This window comes from Octopus bimaculoides, chromosome 21 (assembly GCF_046866305.1).
Source record: "Octopus bimaculoides isolate indiv1 chromosome 21, ASM4686630v1, whole genome shotgun sequence".
Lineage (NCBI taxonomy): Eukaryota > Metazoa > Mollusca > Cephalopoda > Octopoda > Octopodidae > Octopus > Octopus bimaculoides.
This window is the reverse complement of record NC_142948.1, coordinates 23,264,619-23,282,345: the sequence shown is the minus strand read 5'-3', so window position 1 is coordinate 23,282,345 and position 17,727 is coordinate 23,264,619. Positions and strand designations below refer to the sequence as shown.

Genomic DNA, 17,727 nt, shown 5'->3' with positions numbered 1-17,727 from the left:
CTGTAATTATAATTTTTTTTCAATCAAGGCTGACGTAAAGCTGTGCTCCGCAACCGGTATGCTGCGGTACACTGGTGTACCACGAGACGATGCTAGGTGTGTCGCAGTGTAACCTGGATATAATTTTTTTACCTATACTTTTAGATATATTTTTAGTTCAGGTGTGCCGCCGAATTTTGAAAAGAATCTAAGTGTACTTCAAGTGAAAAAAGATTATGGAGCAGTGATGTAGAGACAATTTCAACAGCATCACTGTGTTCGTTTGAAGTCCTCTCTGTGTGAAAGTGGTCGCCATTTAAACATTATCGTTGTCGTGATGTAAATATCATAAAATGTCAGCCTTCTGTTGTGAAAGTTGATAGAAACATCTTTCAGGTATTTCTCACATAAAATACATTTTTTTTGTCTCTCAATTAACTTGAATCAATTATACCATATCTGTGGTATATTTCTTCACTGTGTCAATCAGAGGAAAATATATTTAATTTATTCTGCATGAGACTTAAATAACTTCAATGTTTTCAAAAAAATGTTTCACACAAACAACACAATAATCTCTCTTGAGGTTTCTCCATCGCTCCACCCATTCCTTCTGCTTTATGTCCTACTTTCTGTTCCCTCTTCTCTCTCTTTTGTCTATATCGACCTTCATTTTAGTCTCTCCTCTACTCCATCCCTTTTACGTATATCTACAATCTATTCTCTCTCTCCATTTTCTCCGATTCTATTTTTGGATCACAGACGTTAAGTATTTCCTCATTGAAATCTTTATTGTTGCTAAGCTCCAGGTATGACTTGAGCCAACGGACCTTTGACCAAAGACGTTCCAACTGCAACCATCCTTTTTCTTTTACATATATACTGTACCTAGGACTAGGTTGTCTGATGTGTCCATTTTTTAAAAAGATGGTAGGGATATGAGGGAGATTTGACAGCTATTTCTAACACGCCAAGTGATTACGTAGATCTCCCTGTTTCGTTTTTGTTCGATCTTTGACGGGAACATCAGAATTTTGGCGAGGTTTTTAAATACACTTATTGGTCAGAACATTTATATAGTTGTGTGGTTAAGAAGTTTGCATCGCAATGTTCTGGTGACCATGCTTTACCCGTAAGCTACCAGGGGTAAACCATTTGTTTTATTATCCATTATATATATATATATATATATATATATATATATATATATATATATATATATATATATATATATATATATATATATATATATATATATATATATATATATATATATATATATATATATATATATATATATATATAACCGCAGGAGTGGCTGTATGGTAAGAAGCTTGCTTCCCAACCACATGGTTCCAGGTTCAGTCCCACTGCACGGCACCTCGGGCAAACATCTTCTACTATAACATCGGGCTAATCAAAGCTTTGTGAATGGATTTGGTAGACAGAAACTGAAAGAAGCCCCTTATGTATATATATATATATATATATATATATATATATATATATATATATATATATATACGTAGGTAAAGTAAAAGTTAGAGGTAATACTTGATAATTGTAAGCACCTGTATATTGCAATGGATATTACAATGGACAATACCAAGTGGACTCCCACTTTTTCTCTCTCATGTTTCTCCTTCTTTTACTCTTTTCTTGGTGTCTTCTTCTTTGTGATATAATACTTGGGAGAGAATATATTTGCAGCTGAAGATGGCTTTATACCATCCTGTCTATCAATTATATACCCATATAATGATGCAACGACTATAAAACTTGAAACACGTGTACCGCGGAATCCTTTGTGTTCTGTTTTTATTTTTACGTTTTTAATTTATATGTATATATATATATATATATGTATGTATGTATGTATGTATTTGTGTGTCTGTGTTTATCCCCCCACCATCGCTTGACAACCGATGTTGGTGTGTTTATGTCGCCGTAACTTAGCAGTTCGGCAAAAGAGACCGATTGAATAAGTACTAAGCTTAGAAAGAATAAGTCCTGGGGTCAATTTTTTTCAACTAAAGGCAGTGCTCCAGCATGGCTGCAGTCAAATGACTGAAACAAATAAAAGAATATCTAATATCTATAAAGATATCATTAAATAAATGATAAGGAAATAGGAATTATGTTATCAACTTCATTAGTTTATGGCTGTTTCTGCTATAAGATGCAATGCACTTAGAGCTGGGTGCTTGTGCATCACTTTGCAGCTTCTGAAATGAATGCAAATTTATTTGGGAAAGCATCATATGTACATACTTATATTCTTAAAACAGCAAGTAAATGTTAGCAGCAGGAAGGGCATCCAGCTGCAAATATATTTGCGTAATATATATGTATAACTTATGCTAGTAAAGAAAAAAACAGACAGGACACAAATGAATGCATGCACACACACACACACACACACACACACACACACACACACACACACACACACACACACACACACACACACACACGTCTGCATCTGTGTTGGCTCAAATGGTGAACAAAAAAGTGCTGTAACTTACCAAACTACCGAATGAATGATTATCCAAGGTGGAAATAACCTTTTTATTAATCAAGATCAATAAAACAAGAAGCAGACAAGCTACTGGAGTTAATATAGAATTGATTAACAATATTGTACTATATTATCAATTTAAGAGAGTTTGTTGTCTGTGTCATGATGAAATACTTCCGTCTTTTTATCATGAGTTCTCTGGAATGAGTGTGTGTGTATGTGTGTGTGTGTGCAAATATATATTTATAAACACACGTACACTAATTTGGCAAGCTTGAGACCAGTTTGATTCCCATCATCATCATCTGAACATCTTGTGGCAGATGTTCAGGTGCAATAAAGACTGCAAACAAACAGGAAACAACTTCTATCTCATTCCAGGGTGAAAAACTAGAGGTAGTCGATAGCTTCCGCTATCTGGGCGACCAAGTTAGTAGTGGGGGTGGGTGCGCTGAAAGTGTAGCTGCTAGAATAAGAATAGCCTGGGCAAAGTTTAGAGAGCTCTTACCCCTGCTGGCGACAAAGGGACTCTCACTCAGAGTAAAAGGCAGACTGTATGACGCATGCGTACGAACAACCATGCTACATGGCAGTGAAACATGGGCTGTAACTGCTGAGGACATACGTAAGCTCGCAAGGAATGAAGCCAGTATGCTCCGTTGGATGTGTAATGTCAATGTGAATACCCGTCAGAGTGTAAGTATCTTGAGAGAAAAGCTGAACATTAGAAGCATCAGTTGTGGCGTGCAAGAGAGACGATTGCGCTGGTATGGACATGTGGTGAGAATGGAGGAGGATAGCTGCGTGAAAAAGTGCCACACCCTAACAGTTGAGGGAACCCGTGGAAGAGGTAGGCCCAGGAAGACCTGGGCTGAGGTGGTGAGGCAAGACCTTCGTACATTGGGCCTCACCGAGGCGATGACTACGGACCGAGACCTTTGGAAATGGGCTGTGCGTGAGAAGACCCGGCAAGCCAAGTAAGATCGTTGCCAGTGCCCCTGGACTGGTTCTTGTGCGGGTGGCACATGAGATGCACCATTTTGAGCGTGGCCGTTGCCAGTACCGCCTGACTGGCTCCTGTAGGATTTTCGAGCGAGATCGTTGCCAGTGCCCCTGGACTGGCTTGTGCGGGTGGCACATAAAAGACACCATTTCGAGCGTGGCCGTTTTCGTGCGGATGACACGTAAAAGCACCCACTACACTCTCTGAGTGGTTGGCGTTAGGAAGGGCATCCAGCTGTAGAAACTCTGCCAAATCAGACTGGAGCCTGGTGTTGCCATCCGGTTTCACCAGTCCTCAGTCAAATCGTCCAACCCATGCTAGCATGGAAAGCGGACGTTAAACGATGATGATGATGATGATGATCATCATCATTTAATGTCTGTTTTCCATCCTGGCATGGTTTCATGTTAGAATGGATGGTTTGAAAGGAGCTGACCAGCTGACCGGCTGTTCTGGCTCCTTGTCTGTTTTGGTATGGTTTCTATGGTTGGATGCCTTTCCTAATGCCAACCACTTTACAGAGTGTACTGGGTGTTTTACACAGCACATGCATGGGTGCTTTTTACATGGCACCAACACCTACAAGCCCACAAGATTAGAGATGCTCAGCAGGAGAGGGTCGCAGGGGACAAGCCTGTATGCGAAGACAACCATGCTTTTACTTAGCTTGATGTGTCTTTTCAAGCACAACAAATCCATGTCATCCTGTGGGTCTCAATGTCTAGATCCTTTCTCACCACTTTGTCCCACATCTTCCTGGGTCTACCCCTTCCACATGTACCCCCTACAATTAAAGATCAACTGTCTTTGTTTATACACATTGTATGGCCATTCCAGTGCACTCTTATCTCTTGTGCACTACATCTGATGCTACATATACCCAGTTTTTCTCTCAAATCATTTACACTCTGTTGTATATGCACACTGACATGACCCATCTAGCGAAGTATACTGGCTTCATTTCTTTCATGTCTTCACATATCCTCAGTAGTCACAACCCATGTCTCACTGCTGTGTAGCATAGCTGTTCATTCACAAGTATCATACAATCTGCCTTTCACTCTTAAGGAGAGGCCCTTTGTTACTAACAGAAGTAGCTTTCTGTACTTTGCCCATCTTATTCTTCTTCTAGCAGCTATGCTTTTGGAACAACCACCCCCATTACTAACTTGGTCACCTAAGTAATGGAAACTGTTTACTATTTCTAGGGATCCACCCTGCATATGAGGGAGTCTATTTTTTGTGCATTCCTGGTGTTTAATGAACCTGCACATCTGCCACATGTAATGACTATCTTCAATGTTAGTCACCCAGTGATACCGCTGCACCTCTTATGTGTCCATAGCTTGCACTGGCTACACCTTTTCTACATATCAAGCAGGGCCATTTCTCTGAAGGGATCTGTGATTTGTTTGTTTTCCTACTTAGGACTTTATTCTTTGCTAAATTAACTCTAAGGCCCTTTTATTCCAAATCTTGCTTCCATATTTGAAATTTCTTCTCTAGTTCTGATAGTGATTCAGTAATTATGAGTTTTCTGGACCACTGAAGCTTAAGATAAAAAAGGGCCAACTATTGCATATATTGTGTATATTATCATATATTAATGTGTATTAATGATAGCAGTGTAATTTACATATATTGTAGTGTATCAGTAATGGCAGGCTGGCAGAAACATTAGCATGCCAGGTGAAATGCTTAGTGGTATTCCACCTGTCTTTACATTCTGAGTTCAAATTCTGCCGAGGTTGACTTTGCCTTTCATCCTTTCGGGGTCGATAAATTAAGTACCAGTTGCGTACTGAGGTCGATCTAATTGACTGCTCTGCCCCCCCCCCCCAACAAATTTCAGGCCTTGTGCCTAGAGTAGAAAAGAACATAATTTATGAGTGTTGGTTGAAAGGTTCATAGGCTGACCAAGACACTCTCTTAGAATGTGGCCAAATGAGATTCAATTTTTCAACATAGTCTCCCTTGCAGTTTGCACACTTCTTCCATCTGTGATGCAGTGCTTAGATCCTATTGTGGAAGTAGCTTTCATCCTGTTGATCAAAAGAAAGACATCAACAGCAGATAAGACATCAACAGCAGATAGAACATCATCATCATAGTGGTACTGGCTCAAAGCCAAGTGTTTTTTCATGTTTAGGAAGGGATAATAGTCAAATGGGGCCACACCCGAGTAAGTGGTCAACTGTGACAGTCAGAGAAACTAATGACTGACAGATTCCAATATCATTGTAAACCATGACAGATGCTAGAGTAGTGAGTTACAGATGAGAGAGAGCATTTCCTGTGCAATGCTGTTATGCTTCTATTTGTACTGGTTTTTTTTTTGTCCTTAGGCCAGCTTTTCTAATAATTTAGGAAATCTGGAAGATTATGAAGGAGCCAAAATTTTACAAAGAAAATATATTTCACTCATACATGTCATTCTTGGATATCTCTCTATATCTCTCACTTCATCTTTAGATACCTTTCTTGCATTTCATCCACTCATTCATCAGTCAAACCAATTTATGAACCAATCAGTTGTTTTATCCATCTTTCTTTTCAGTAGATTTACAAAATGTCATCTCCAGAAGTTGAGAAGTTTGAGGTGACAGACTATGATTTGGCAAATGAATTTAACCCCAACCGAAGATATCGGCGCCAGACAAAGAACCAAGCTACATATGGTGAGTAAATCTATGTCTTATTCATATCCAACCCAACTGAGGCTCCAGTAAATCTGTATCTCTTAGTTCTGCGTACACTTAACCCTTTAGCATTCAGATTACGCCATGAAATGTAAAGCTTGTTTATTCACAGTTTTGAATTAATCTCATAGTTTTGAAATTTTGATGATGTGATTGTTTACTTTTGGAATGACAGTGTAGGATAGGTCCAAGAGACCAGATCTGGCCAGTTTGAACATGGGGAATATTTGGGCTAGATGTAAAAGCAGACAAAATGCCACTAAGCGTTTTGCCTGGCATGCTAATGATTCTGCCAGCTTCTACCTTATTCAGAACAAATATTGCCAAATATTTTATCTGACTCTCTAATGATTCTACAAGTGTATTGTTTGTGAGTGAGATCTAGCTGTTATTTCTTGTAGAGATGCAATCTCCTTTATTGACTCCAGTTAAAACTCATTCCACGGAATGCATTCAGATATTTTATTCAATGTCTTACAGATGCCTACCAATTCTGTCATTTATATAAGAATTATTGTATTTTATTTTGTTATTCTTGCTTTATTTCATGTTTTTTTAATTCTTTTAATTTTCTGTTGTTAGGAATCTGGGCTGATCCTGAGAGTGATGAAGAAGAAGAACGGCCAAGGTTTGGCAAGACAGGCAGTGCTATGTCTAGTAATGACTACACCATGAATTTTGTGAGTGGTGGCTTGAAACAGGAGGAGAAGTTACCTCAGAAGGATGATCTGGTAAATAATTATTGAGTTTATTAAGGGTTTTGTGCCTTTTTGTTGGTTGTTGTTGTTGTTTAAACCAAGATCAGTCCTGGTCAAGCAGATCTATAACCGAAAGTGTTCCAACTATGACCATCCCATCTTTTAGTAATATGTAGAACTATGTTATCAAAAGCATCCTTTCATTATTTAACTCAGTAGGTTGTGATTTTAGGGAGACTGGGTAGTTGAGTGGTTGAGTACTCACTTTGAGGCACCCTCATTTGGAGCTTGTGATGGGAAAGAGAGAGAGAGAGAGGAGGGAGCTAAAAGAGAAGAGAGAGGGAGAGCTAGAAAAAAATATATATATATATATATATATATATATATATATATATAGAGAGAGAGAGAGAGAGAGGAACAAGAAGATGGGAGATGAATGATTGGTGATGACAATGTTAAAATAAGTGGTGGGAGTTAGTATTGTTCAAAGTCTATCATCCGAACATTGTTGTGTGGCTTTTAGATAAGACTCTATTCATCTAAACCAAGCTGTGTCTGTCCTTACCCCAGGTGCACATCTACTGTTCTCAGTGTTTCTTGAAAGGCAATGTGTACCACCATCATGGTGGTGGTGGTTGTTGTTGATTAATGTCCTCCTTCCCATGCTGGTGTAGGTTAGACAGGTTGACAAGAACTGGCAAGCCAGAGGACTGTGCCAATCTCCAATGTCTACTTCAGCATGGTTTCTCTGGTTGGGTGACCTTAATGTCAACCACTTCACAAAGTGTATTACATTCTTTTTTTATGTGGCACCGGTACTCATGAAGTCATCGAGTCATCGCCAAGACATGAGTCCTTGACTAAGGTTGGTGTGGTATTGAAATGGCTTTATACCAGGTGACAGAGGTTAATGTATGATAGAGGGACACATTCTGGTGTCTTGTTGTGTGGGAGATATATGGTACCTCAGTTGGAATAGAAAGAAGGTGGTAGGGAAGAGGTGTCAGGTTACAGCAAAGTAAATATAAGTGGCCCAGAAGATTGGACAGGGAGAATGGGTAGGTAAGTTCATGAGTGTGTGAAAGGAGAGTGGCAGACGGATAGAGATGAAAATGGCAGTGAATAAAAATAAGTATGGCTGTGTGGTAAGATACTTCTGGTTCAGTCCCACCATGTTTGTTCAGTGTTCAAATTATTGTTGATGTTCATTTAATTCCTTCATCATCTCTCTTCTGTATAGAGTTAATAAATGATGTACCTGTAATATACTTTAGATCAGTTCATTTCACTATATTCCTCACCCCTTGTCTTGTTTTGTTATCTTTCTAGGATTCAGAAGATGATTCTGAAGAAGAAACTGCTGTGAAGGTTCCACAAAAGAAGATTGTTCCTGTCAAGGCACCAAGAAGGTTTGCTGGAAGTAAAGATTTTGAAAGGTGTGTTATAGTAAGATGATTGTAATTAGGAGATGAAAGCTGTGGGGCAGGTGACCTGTCAGGAAGTGAGTGGGTGTGTGGGGAGAACAGGTGGTGGTGTAGAGGGGCCAGTGACCTGTGGGGAGGGGGAGACAGATAATAAGTGGCTGATTATTCCCCAGACATGCACTCCCTTAATGAATGAGAAAGGAACGGGTGATAGATGAATAAGGAAGAAAGGGGTGATGGCAAAGTGGTAGTGGGATGATGGAAATTCTACAGTGGAAAGAAATCAAACAGTGTTTTAAACCTGTGTATGTAAAAGGGAGGTATGTGAATGTTTGTGTGTGTGTGTGTGCATTGGAAGTGGGATGGTGAACATTCATTGCTGAAAAGAAAATTCAAACAGCGTTTCAACTCTGAGTATATGTGTGTGTGTGTACAAGGGAAATATGTGAATGTTTGTATGTGTGATTATTATGTAGCTTATTTATATATAAGATACTACAATTAACTGTCAGTTTTGACGCCACGGGGCCAACTAGTAAATATTATATTTAACATAGTAATCAGAAAGCTACAGGGTTAAAGATAAAAATGTGTCTAACGGGAGGTAACTCTCTAAAATCATTTAAACTCAAAATTATTTCGATATTTAGAGATTGATGGAATGATTAGGAGACAGTGTGTTGTATTTGTTATAAATAAATGACTAAAAACCTTGATGGAAATATCTTGGCATGGCCACAGTCACATGACTGAACTAGATGAAAATAATAAAATGTGTTTTTGTGTTAAATGGAAATAGACCTGCACTCTTTCCCCCTTCCTCAGTTCATTTATTAACAAAATGTTTGTAAACCATGTTTTTTTTTCTGTTTATTTTATCTTTTTTTAGTGATAAAAACTTTGGAAAATGGGAGAAACATACCAGGGGAATTGGTCAGAAACTTCTGGAAAAGGTAAGGTTGGCTCACAATAGTTGTTTTGGTGGATGTAAAAGTAGTTTCCATCAGTCGTAACTAGTTTTATTTTGTCATAACTGTAGTTTTAACAGGTTATGATTACAGTCTTTGCTGGTCATAATCATAGCTTTGTTTAGTTATAACTAGATACCATCTTTATCTGATCATAACTGTAATTTTAGTAAGTTATAACTATTACCTTAGCTAGTCATAGTTTTGTCTGGTTATAACTATCACTACATTGGTTATAACCATAGCTTTATCTTTCATAGCTGTAATTTTTTCTGTTTATTATTAGAGTTATATGTCTTTGCTTAACCCTATAGCATTTAATCTGGCCGTATCTGACCCAAATATTTTACCTGTTTTATATTCAAACTGGCTAGATCCTTCTTCTTACACTACCTTACAATGTTATTTTGAATATATATATTTACATAATCAAAATCTCAGTGGTACAAGATGATAAATGATTAGTTGAAAACAATGTGAATTAATAAACATTACATTTGACATGCTAAAAGATTCAGAATTAATTCATCCATTTATAGTTTGTTCTGTAAGTTCTCTGATGTCACCATCCAGCAACTAGCTTCTTTTCCTGATAAATTTTAGATGGGTTACGAAAAAGGTAAAGGCTTAGGAAAAGCTGCCCAAGGTATCACTGCACCTATTGAAGCTGTGAAACGTCGGCGCCGTGCTGGGTTGGAGTTCAATGGCAGTGAGAGAACACAGCAATCTTTGAAACACTATCCTGTACAAGATTCTGATGAAGAGGAAGAGACTGAATTTAAGAATGAGCTTCACCAATGGAAGAGGGAACCCACAGTAAGTTTGTGATTTCTCAAGTTTCTAAATTTATTCAGATAAATGTTGGGATGTTTTTTTCCGTTTGTTTTGTCTGTTGTTTCTATTTTTTGAAAATTATTGTACTTTCGTTTGTTTGATGGTCAGTAATTTGTGAGATCAGAATGCTGGGCTCCTAATTGTCCATACCTTGAAGGCTGAGCTCCTGATTGTCCGTACTCCATCGGCCACATAAATCCCCTTTAAAACACACTGCCTTCTTCTCTCCGACAGCAGCCATCTGGAACACTGCTCCTTTTCTGCCTTTAATTTCACTTCAGACATAAATCAGTTGAATATGTAGCACATTCCTCTCATTAATCTGGGAGAAGCTGTACAAGCTAACAGTGTTGTTCTACCTCCTCTATTGAACTATTCCACCTAACCATATGTAGGTTGACCTTACTACTGCCTCTATTTTCTGCTTCATCAACTGTACACACATCTCCCTGCCTGAAACAAATGGAGACATCACTGCTTTGAGCCAACATGACAACCTTTTAAGCTTCCCTATTCCCTGGGGTGTACTACAATCCTCAGGGAATACTCTTTTACTTGTTTCAGTCATTTGACTGTGGCCATGCTGGAGCACCGCCTTTGGTCGAGCAAATCGACCCCAGGACTTATTCTTTGTAAGCCTAGTACTTATTCTATCGGTCTCTTTTGCCGAACCGCTAAGTTATAGGGATGAAAACACACCAGCATCGGTTGTCAAGCTAAGTTGGGGGGAGGGACAAACACAGACACACAAACATATACACACACACACACACAAACATATACACACACATACACACACACACACACATATATATATATATATATATATATATATATATATATATTTATATATATATATAAATAATACATATATACGACGGGCTTCTTTCAGTTTCCGTCTACCAAATCCACTCACAAGGCTTTGACCGGCCTGAGGCTATAGTAGAAGACACTTGCCCAAGGTGCTATGCAGTGGGACTGAACCCAGAACCATGTGGTTGGTAAGCAAGCTACTTACCACACAGCCACTCCTGAGAATACTAATAAAACTTCAATAACTTTGAGTACGACTAGTGAATGCAGGGTTTTCTTCCTCTGTTAACAAGACTGCTTCCTCTCTGTCTGTTGGTGTCTCGGGCCTCAGCACATTTTCTGTTCATTATGAAACTCTGTTACCTCTCCTCCATTAGCCTGTGTTAATGAACTTTATGAAAATAGTTTTCAATGTTTGGTACAAAAAATATTGCATTCTTCAAGATTGTCTTTGATTCCTTGTAGGGCAATAATCGTAAACCAAAGTATGTCTACAAAACGGCCCAGGATGTGATAGAGTCTGGCCTAACACGGAAGAAAAGACCGATTCAATCCAGTGAACTGTCAAAGGTGAAGGTCATCGACATGACTGGCAAAGAGAAGCGAGTTCTTTCAGGTTTTTACGTCTTTTTTTATTTCAACATCTTTGAAACTGTAAATCAAAACAAACTTAGATATTACAACAAGTTATAAACATAACATAGGTGCAAGCATGAGCATTTGGTAAGAAGCTTGCTTCTCAACCACATGGTTCTGAGTTCAGTTCCACTGTGTGGTGCCTTGGGCAAGTGTCTTCTATTATAGCCTCAAGCCAGCCAAAACCTTGTGAGTGGATTTGGTTGATGGAGACTGAAAGAAGCCCATCACACATACACACAAACATATTTAACGAAGACCAGTGTTTTAGTATGTAGTAAAATAGGACTTTCATCAGGGAAATGGCCTTGCTTGATATGTAGAAAAGGTGAGGTATAAATTCCATATGATGTAATGCATTGCACACAGTGGACACATATGAGATGCAGTGGTATCGCATACAGAGTTCATAGAGATCTTTTGTGTGGCAGATGTGCAGGAACAATAAACACTAAAAGTGTATGGGAAATTGATTTTCTCAAATACTCTGGATGTTCCCATGAGGAGTAGATAGTTTCTATTATCAAGGTGACCTAATTAATATGAGGGAGTGCTGAAAAGTTCGTGGCTTTAAGGGGTATTGTGAAAGGCCTAGTTGGAGGCCTCACCTTCCAAGTTCTTTTACAGGGCTTAGAAAAGCTGAAGGACTGCTGCAATAAGTGTGTGAACCTGAGAGGGGAATATGTTGAATAACACTGTAATTAACTGATCCTCCTGTATTTTCTTTTACCCAAAGCCAGGAACTTTTCAGCACCCCATCGTAGTGGAAGAGGTTGTTTTGAAATTACAGTTTCTAGAATAAAAACTAATTAGAGAAAGTTCAGAGAGCTGTTATTACTTCTGTTGCAAACTAAAGGTCTCTCTCTCTCTCAGAATGAAAGGTAGATTGTATGATGCTTGTGTATAAACAGCAATGCTACATGAAAGTGAGATGTGGGCCCTGAATACAAAGGACTTGTGAAGTAGAAAGAAATGAAGCTAGCATGCTCTGCTGGACTACTGAATTCAATTTTGTTACAAGATTGTTGTTTAATCCTAGTATGGGTCAGACTTGAGCTAGCAAATCATAGTCTAAGACATTCTAGTTATACTCTTTACTCTTTTACTTGTTTCAGTCATATCGACCCCAGGACTTATTCTTTGTAAGCCTAGTACTTATTCTATCGGTAAACACACCAGTATCGGTTGTCAAGCGATGTTGGGGGTACAAACACAGACACACAAACACACATACATATGTATATATACATATATACGATGGGCTTCTTTCAGTTTCCGTCAACTAAATCTACTCACAAGGCTTTGGTCGGCCCGAGGCTATAGTAGAAGACACTTGCCCAAGATGCCACGCAGTGGGACTGAACCCAGAACCATGTGGTTGGTAAGCAAGCTACTTACCACACAGCCACTCTTGCGCCTATGACCATCTCTTTTTTTTTCATTTTTAGTATATGCATTATCCAGTATGTCCTCTTTTTAAGATTGATAGGTGAGGGAGATTTTGCTTCTGTTTCTAGTCAACTTTGTGAATGTACATAAACTTAATTGGCTTAGCTTGTTGTTGTTTAGCTCAGGTTAACCATAACTGAACAGATTATGAACAGAGCATAATCTGACCACGAGGAACACTTCTTTTAAGGCTTATGTAGAATACATCATATGTTGTATCATATCCTTAATATAAGGCAGTAGAATGGGATTTGAAGGAGATTTTGTTGCTATTACTCTCAGATTAAGCATATGTTTGCTTTACTTGCTAGGTTACCATGCCATCTGTCAACGTCACGACAAACCAGATGAAGATGATGATGTCATTGAATCAACCCCCAAAGCAAGGACAGCATTTGATGTTCCTGAACTTGTCCACAATCTCAACATTCTTGTCAATATGTCAGAAGTAGATATCATACAGAATGACCGCAAGTAAGTAGCCTTGCCAATTTCTAATTCATTCTGTTGGATTTATCATTCATGTGTGTGTGTGTGTAAAATTGTTCTGTTGTTGGTGGGATCAACAAAAAGCATTCTCCATCCAGTCCCATGACTTTGCTGTATCTATGGCAGGGTGGTTGAACGAGTACTATGCCTTGCCAAAGGGCAGTCAGTAACTATGCAGGACATGGTCGTCGCGCTGTAAGGTATTTTCAAAATACCCACATACACATATTGTGCACCCTATGTAAAGTGTAGGTGCATAAGAGATGCAGTGGGATGACTGGCTGCTTCACAGAAGAGTGTTGAAGCTGTATATGAATAGTTTGCTACTATAAGGCAGCGAGCTGGCAGAAACGTTAACATGCCAGGTGAAATGCTTAGCGGTATTTCGTCTGCCATTACGTTCTGAGTTCAAATTCTGCCGAGGTCGACTTTGCCTTTCATCCTTTTGGGGTCGATAAATTAAGTACCAGTTATGCACTGGGGCCGATGTAATCGACTTAATCCCTTTGTCTGTCTTTGTTTGTCCCCTCTATGTTTAGCCCCTTGTGAGCAATAAAGAAATAAGAATAGTTTGCTACCCACCTCTAAAATATTTAACCTTGCATCTGTGGTAGAAACCATTTGTTGATCCTATGTGTTAATTTTATTTGTTAATCTTATCTTGTTAATTGTATGTGTTAATCCTATCTTGTTAATCTTATCTTGTTAATCCTATTTTGTTAATCACATTTGTTAATCCTGTGTGTTAATCATATCTTGTTAATCTTATCTTATTAATTTTATCTCGTTAATCCTATCTTACTATGTTTTGCTCTGATATTTGAACAGACTTCGTTTCAACAAAGATCAAATTGTCAACGTGACTCATGAGAAGGAACGTCTTGATGTTGTTTGTGAACAAGAAAAGAAACAGTGTGACCGACTACAAGGGATTCTCGATATGGTCGAAAGGTAATCTTCTCTTTCTCTTTGTAGTCAGCTATCTCTATTTGTAGGTTTGTCTGTTTTGTCTATATCTTTCTTTCTCTCTCTCTCTCTTTGTATTTATCTCTCTCTCTCTTTTTCTTGATTTATATTCATCTCTCTCACTTTCTATTCATATTTACCCTCTGTTCTCAACTCTGTTTTCAATTCTAGGAAAGGCAGTTCAGCTGTTTCTACCATCCATCACCCTCCCCCACCCTCACCAACTCCTTCTTTTATTGTGTTTTTATTCAAAGATACCCCTTCACACCATATCAGCTGCTGTGACCTTTCACCCCTGACCTAATACAGCCAGAAATTACTTTCTCCAGCCACCAATCCTCTTTTCTGTTGTGATTTAACATTATTCTGAGCCCTCCTAATGGTATTCTAACCATTATTGTAAGCCCTCCTCCATACCTCCTCTCACACATCAACTTCTGTGACCTTTGCTCCCCCCCCCTACTGTAGCCAACAACTGTCTAACTATCTACTACCAACGAGGTAGCCTCTATATCAGTAGTTCTTAATCAGGGTCCATGTGACCCCTGGCAATCCATAGATTTTTTGTGGGAGGGCGATCTATGTAAGTAAAATAGTAAATTGGGGATCTACACTAGTATTTCAAGGGTCCGTGAGAAGAATTTTGCTTTAGATGTATTTGTTGCCAGAAACAGCTGCGTTGCTTTATCAAACATTTTGCATAGTTTGACATGTTTCTGGCCATTGACCCATGTTCTCTCAGTGAGTGCTATGGTAAATCTATGCAAATGGACTTGTGAGAAAGAAAATAAGGATTTTGAAAGAAGTATCTGTAAAACTACTTTTTAAATATTGAACGGCTATGGTGGGGTCTACCAGAATAAAATAGTAATCAAAGGGGATCCTTGCCAGAAAAATAGTTAATTGGGGATCCAGTACAACATATTTCTGGCCACTGAACCGTGTTCTCTCAGTGAGTGATATTGCAAACCATCACATGTGAATATATGAGCAACAAAATAGAAAATTTTGACACAAAACTCAGCTTGCAAAGACTTATTGGGGCAAGCGAAAGCGAAATCGTGATGTCATCTGTGCCCAGCGTCGCCTTTCTGGCACTTGTGCCCGCAGCATGTGTAAGGACTTTCGAGCAAGATCGTTGCCAGTGCCCCTGGACTGGCTCTTGTGCGGGTGGCACATAAAATACACCATTTTGAGCGTGGCCGTTGCCAGTACTGCCTGACTGGCCTTTGTGCCGGTGGCACGTAAAAGCACCCACTACACTCTCTGAGTGGTTGGTGTTAGGAAGGGCATCCAGCTGTAGAAACTCTGCCAAATCAGACTGGAGCCTGGTGTAGACATCTGATTCACCAGTCCTCAGTCAAATCGTCCAACCCATTCCAGCATGGAAAGCGGATGACGATGATGATGATGAATAGCTATGGCGGGGTGGGGAGCAGCGGAATAAAATAGTAATGAAAGGGGTCTGTAGGTAAAAAATAGTTGAGAACTACTGCTCTGTGTTATCACCTGACCTGCTAGAAATAGCAGCTTGCACTCACACACCGTACAATCTTAAAGTATAGGATGCATCAGACAATGTAGTTGTAGACTCTCTGCATGTAGGAGAAAAGATGAGATGGTCATGGCTGGAATATTTTTGGTCATAGATGTGCTCAGTCAGCTGATCCAGGTCTGACCAACAACAATAATTATAACCATCTCTTTTTCTATCTATTGTTCAATGTGATCTAACATTCTTCATCCCAAACTTTTTGTATCCCTCCACCCCAATCAGCTGTAGCTACCCCTTATCTGCTACAACAGTCAGCTACTGTTTACTCACTGAAAAAAACCCTTTATTCCAAGCTTTCTTTTATCCCTCTATGCCCTCCATCAACTGTTGTAACTCTCCACTTTTGACCTTCAAGTATGACCATCCCAACGTTTATTACCTTCCCTTTCTTTCTCAGTTGTCAGAAGCGGACCCAAGCTGACTATGAAGATGCGATGAGTTTAGATGAATGTGTGAGTTTGTTCAAGAAACTGCAGGAGGAGTATTATGAAGAATACAAACTTTATGACCTTGGAGCATTAGCCATAGCACTGGTCTTCCCCATGGTAAGTGATGGATTACTACAGTGGTCTGTGTTTGTATATATTCTGTACCCATCCATATATGTATGTACACACACGCATGCACGCACGCACGCACGCACACACACACACACACACACACACACACACACAATAAAGGAGCTGTAGAAATGACTTGCGATGCCACTGGTGCTAAGCAGCATCAGCCTTTGTCCTTTCTCTTGGATAACATCAGTGACATGGAGAGGGGAGGCTAGTATGCATGGACCACTGCTGGTCTTCCACTAACAACCTTGCTCGGATATGTGGCTTGGAGGGGAACTTTCTACAAAGGTGGGTGAGAATAGGTGTTCCTCTGGAGCAAGGCACCTGAGATTGTCTTGCTATCATACATCAGCCTTTCATAACCTACCCTAAAACAACCTTCCCATATCAAATATTGTGCGGTAGATTTGAAAAATTAGAATGTATAAGCATAGGGCATATACTGGATTGCCTTGTGTTTATGTTTAATCTGGGTATACCTGCTGACGAAGACTTCACCTGGCAAATTATTTTATTAAGTCAGAATTTGATGCAGTGTGCAAAAGAGAAGATTGCATTTGTTTGATCATGTAATGTGGATGAATGCCAATAATGGGAGACCAGGGTAACATAGGATAAGGTACAGAAGGACGACCTCAGAACAATGAACCTTTCAGGTGAGATGACAAAGGACTGAGATGTCTGGCGATTTCTGTACTCAAGAAGCCCGATCTCCACAGCAGAAGTGTTAAGACCGGTTTCCCTTGGTGAGGAGGATTGGCCTGCACGAGTCCTGTGCTGATGCCATGTAAATGTGCTCATGCAATGCCATGTAAAAAGCACCCAGCACACCCTGTAAAATGGTTGGTTTTAGGAAGGGCATCCAGCCATAGAAACCATGCCAAAACAGACATGGAGCCTGGTGCAGCTCACCAGCTTGACAGCTCTGGTCAAACTGTCCAACCCATGCCAGCATGGACAAAGGACATTAAATGATGATGGTGATGAGGGAGTGCATGAGTATGTGTGTGTTAATTAAGCTTCCAGTACTTGTTACCTGTTAGATATTCTATCAACTTTGGAGAAAAATGAAAGGTAAAATAGAACCGAAGGTATGATAAAACTCAGAACATAAAAGGGTCTAACAAAAT

General features: G+C 39.3%; 1 protein-coding gene across 2 annotated transcripts in view; it reads left to right on the top strand.

Annotated features, from left to right (window-relative positions):
* The first annotated feature begins 327 nt into the window (after window positions 1-327).
* The window catches only part of LOC106875114 (tuftelin-interacting protein 11), a 29,583-nt gene continuing 12,183 nt past the window's right edge, over window positions 328-17,727 (top strand). Inside the window, exons 1-10 of one of the 2 annotated variants that reach the window (XM_014923098.3) lie at window positions 328-375; window positions 6,061-6,178; window positions 6,782-6,930; window positions 8,227-8,333; window positions 9,211-9,274; window positions 9,893-10,105; window positions 11,402-11,552; window positions 13,333-13,495; window positions 14,339-14,461; window positions 16,429-16,576. In XM_014923098.3, the coding sequence (XP_014778584.1) occupies window positions 6,070-6,178; window positions 6,782-6,930; window positions 8,227-8,333; window positions 9,211-9,274; window positions 9,893-10,105; window positions 11,402-11,552; window positions 13,333-13,495; window positions 14,339-14,461; window positions 16,429-16,576 (1,227 nt within the window). In that variant the 5' untranslated portion in view covers window positions 328-375; window positions 6,061-6,069. Of the gene's footprint in view, window positions 376-6,057; window positions 6,179-6,781; window positions 6,931-8,226; window positions 8,334-9,210; window positions 9,275-9,892; window positions 10,106-11,401; window positions 11,553-13,332; window positions 13,496-14,338; window positions 14,462-16,428; window positions 16,577-17,727 lie in introns of both variants that reach the window. The other variant, XM_014923097.3, reaches the window with a different exon arrangement.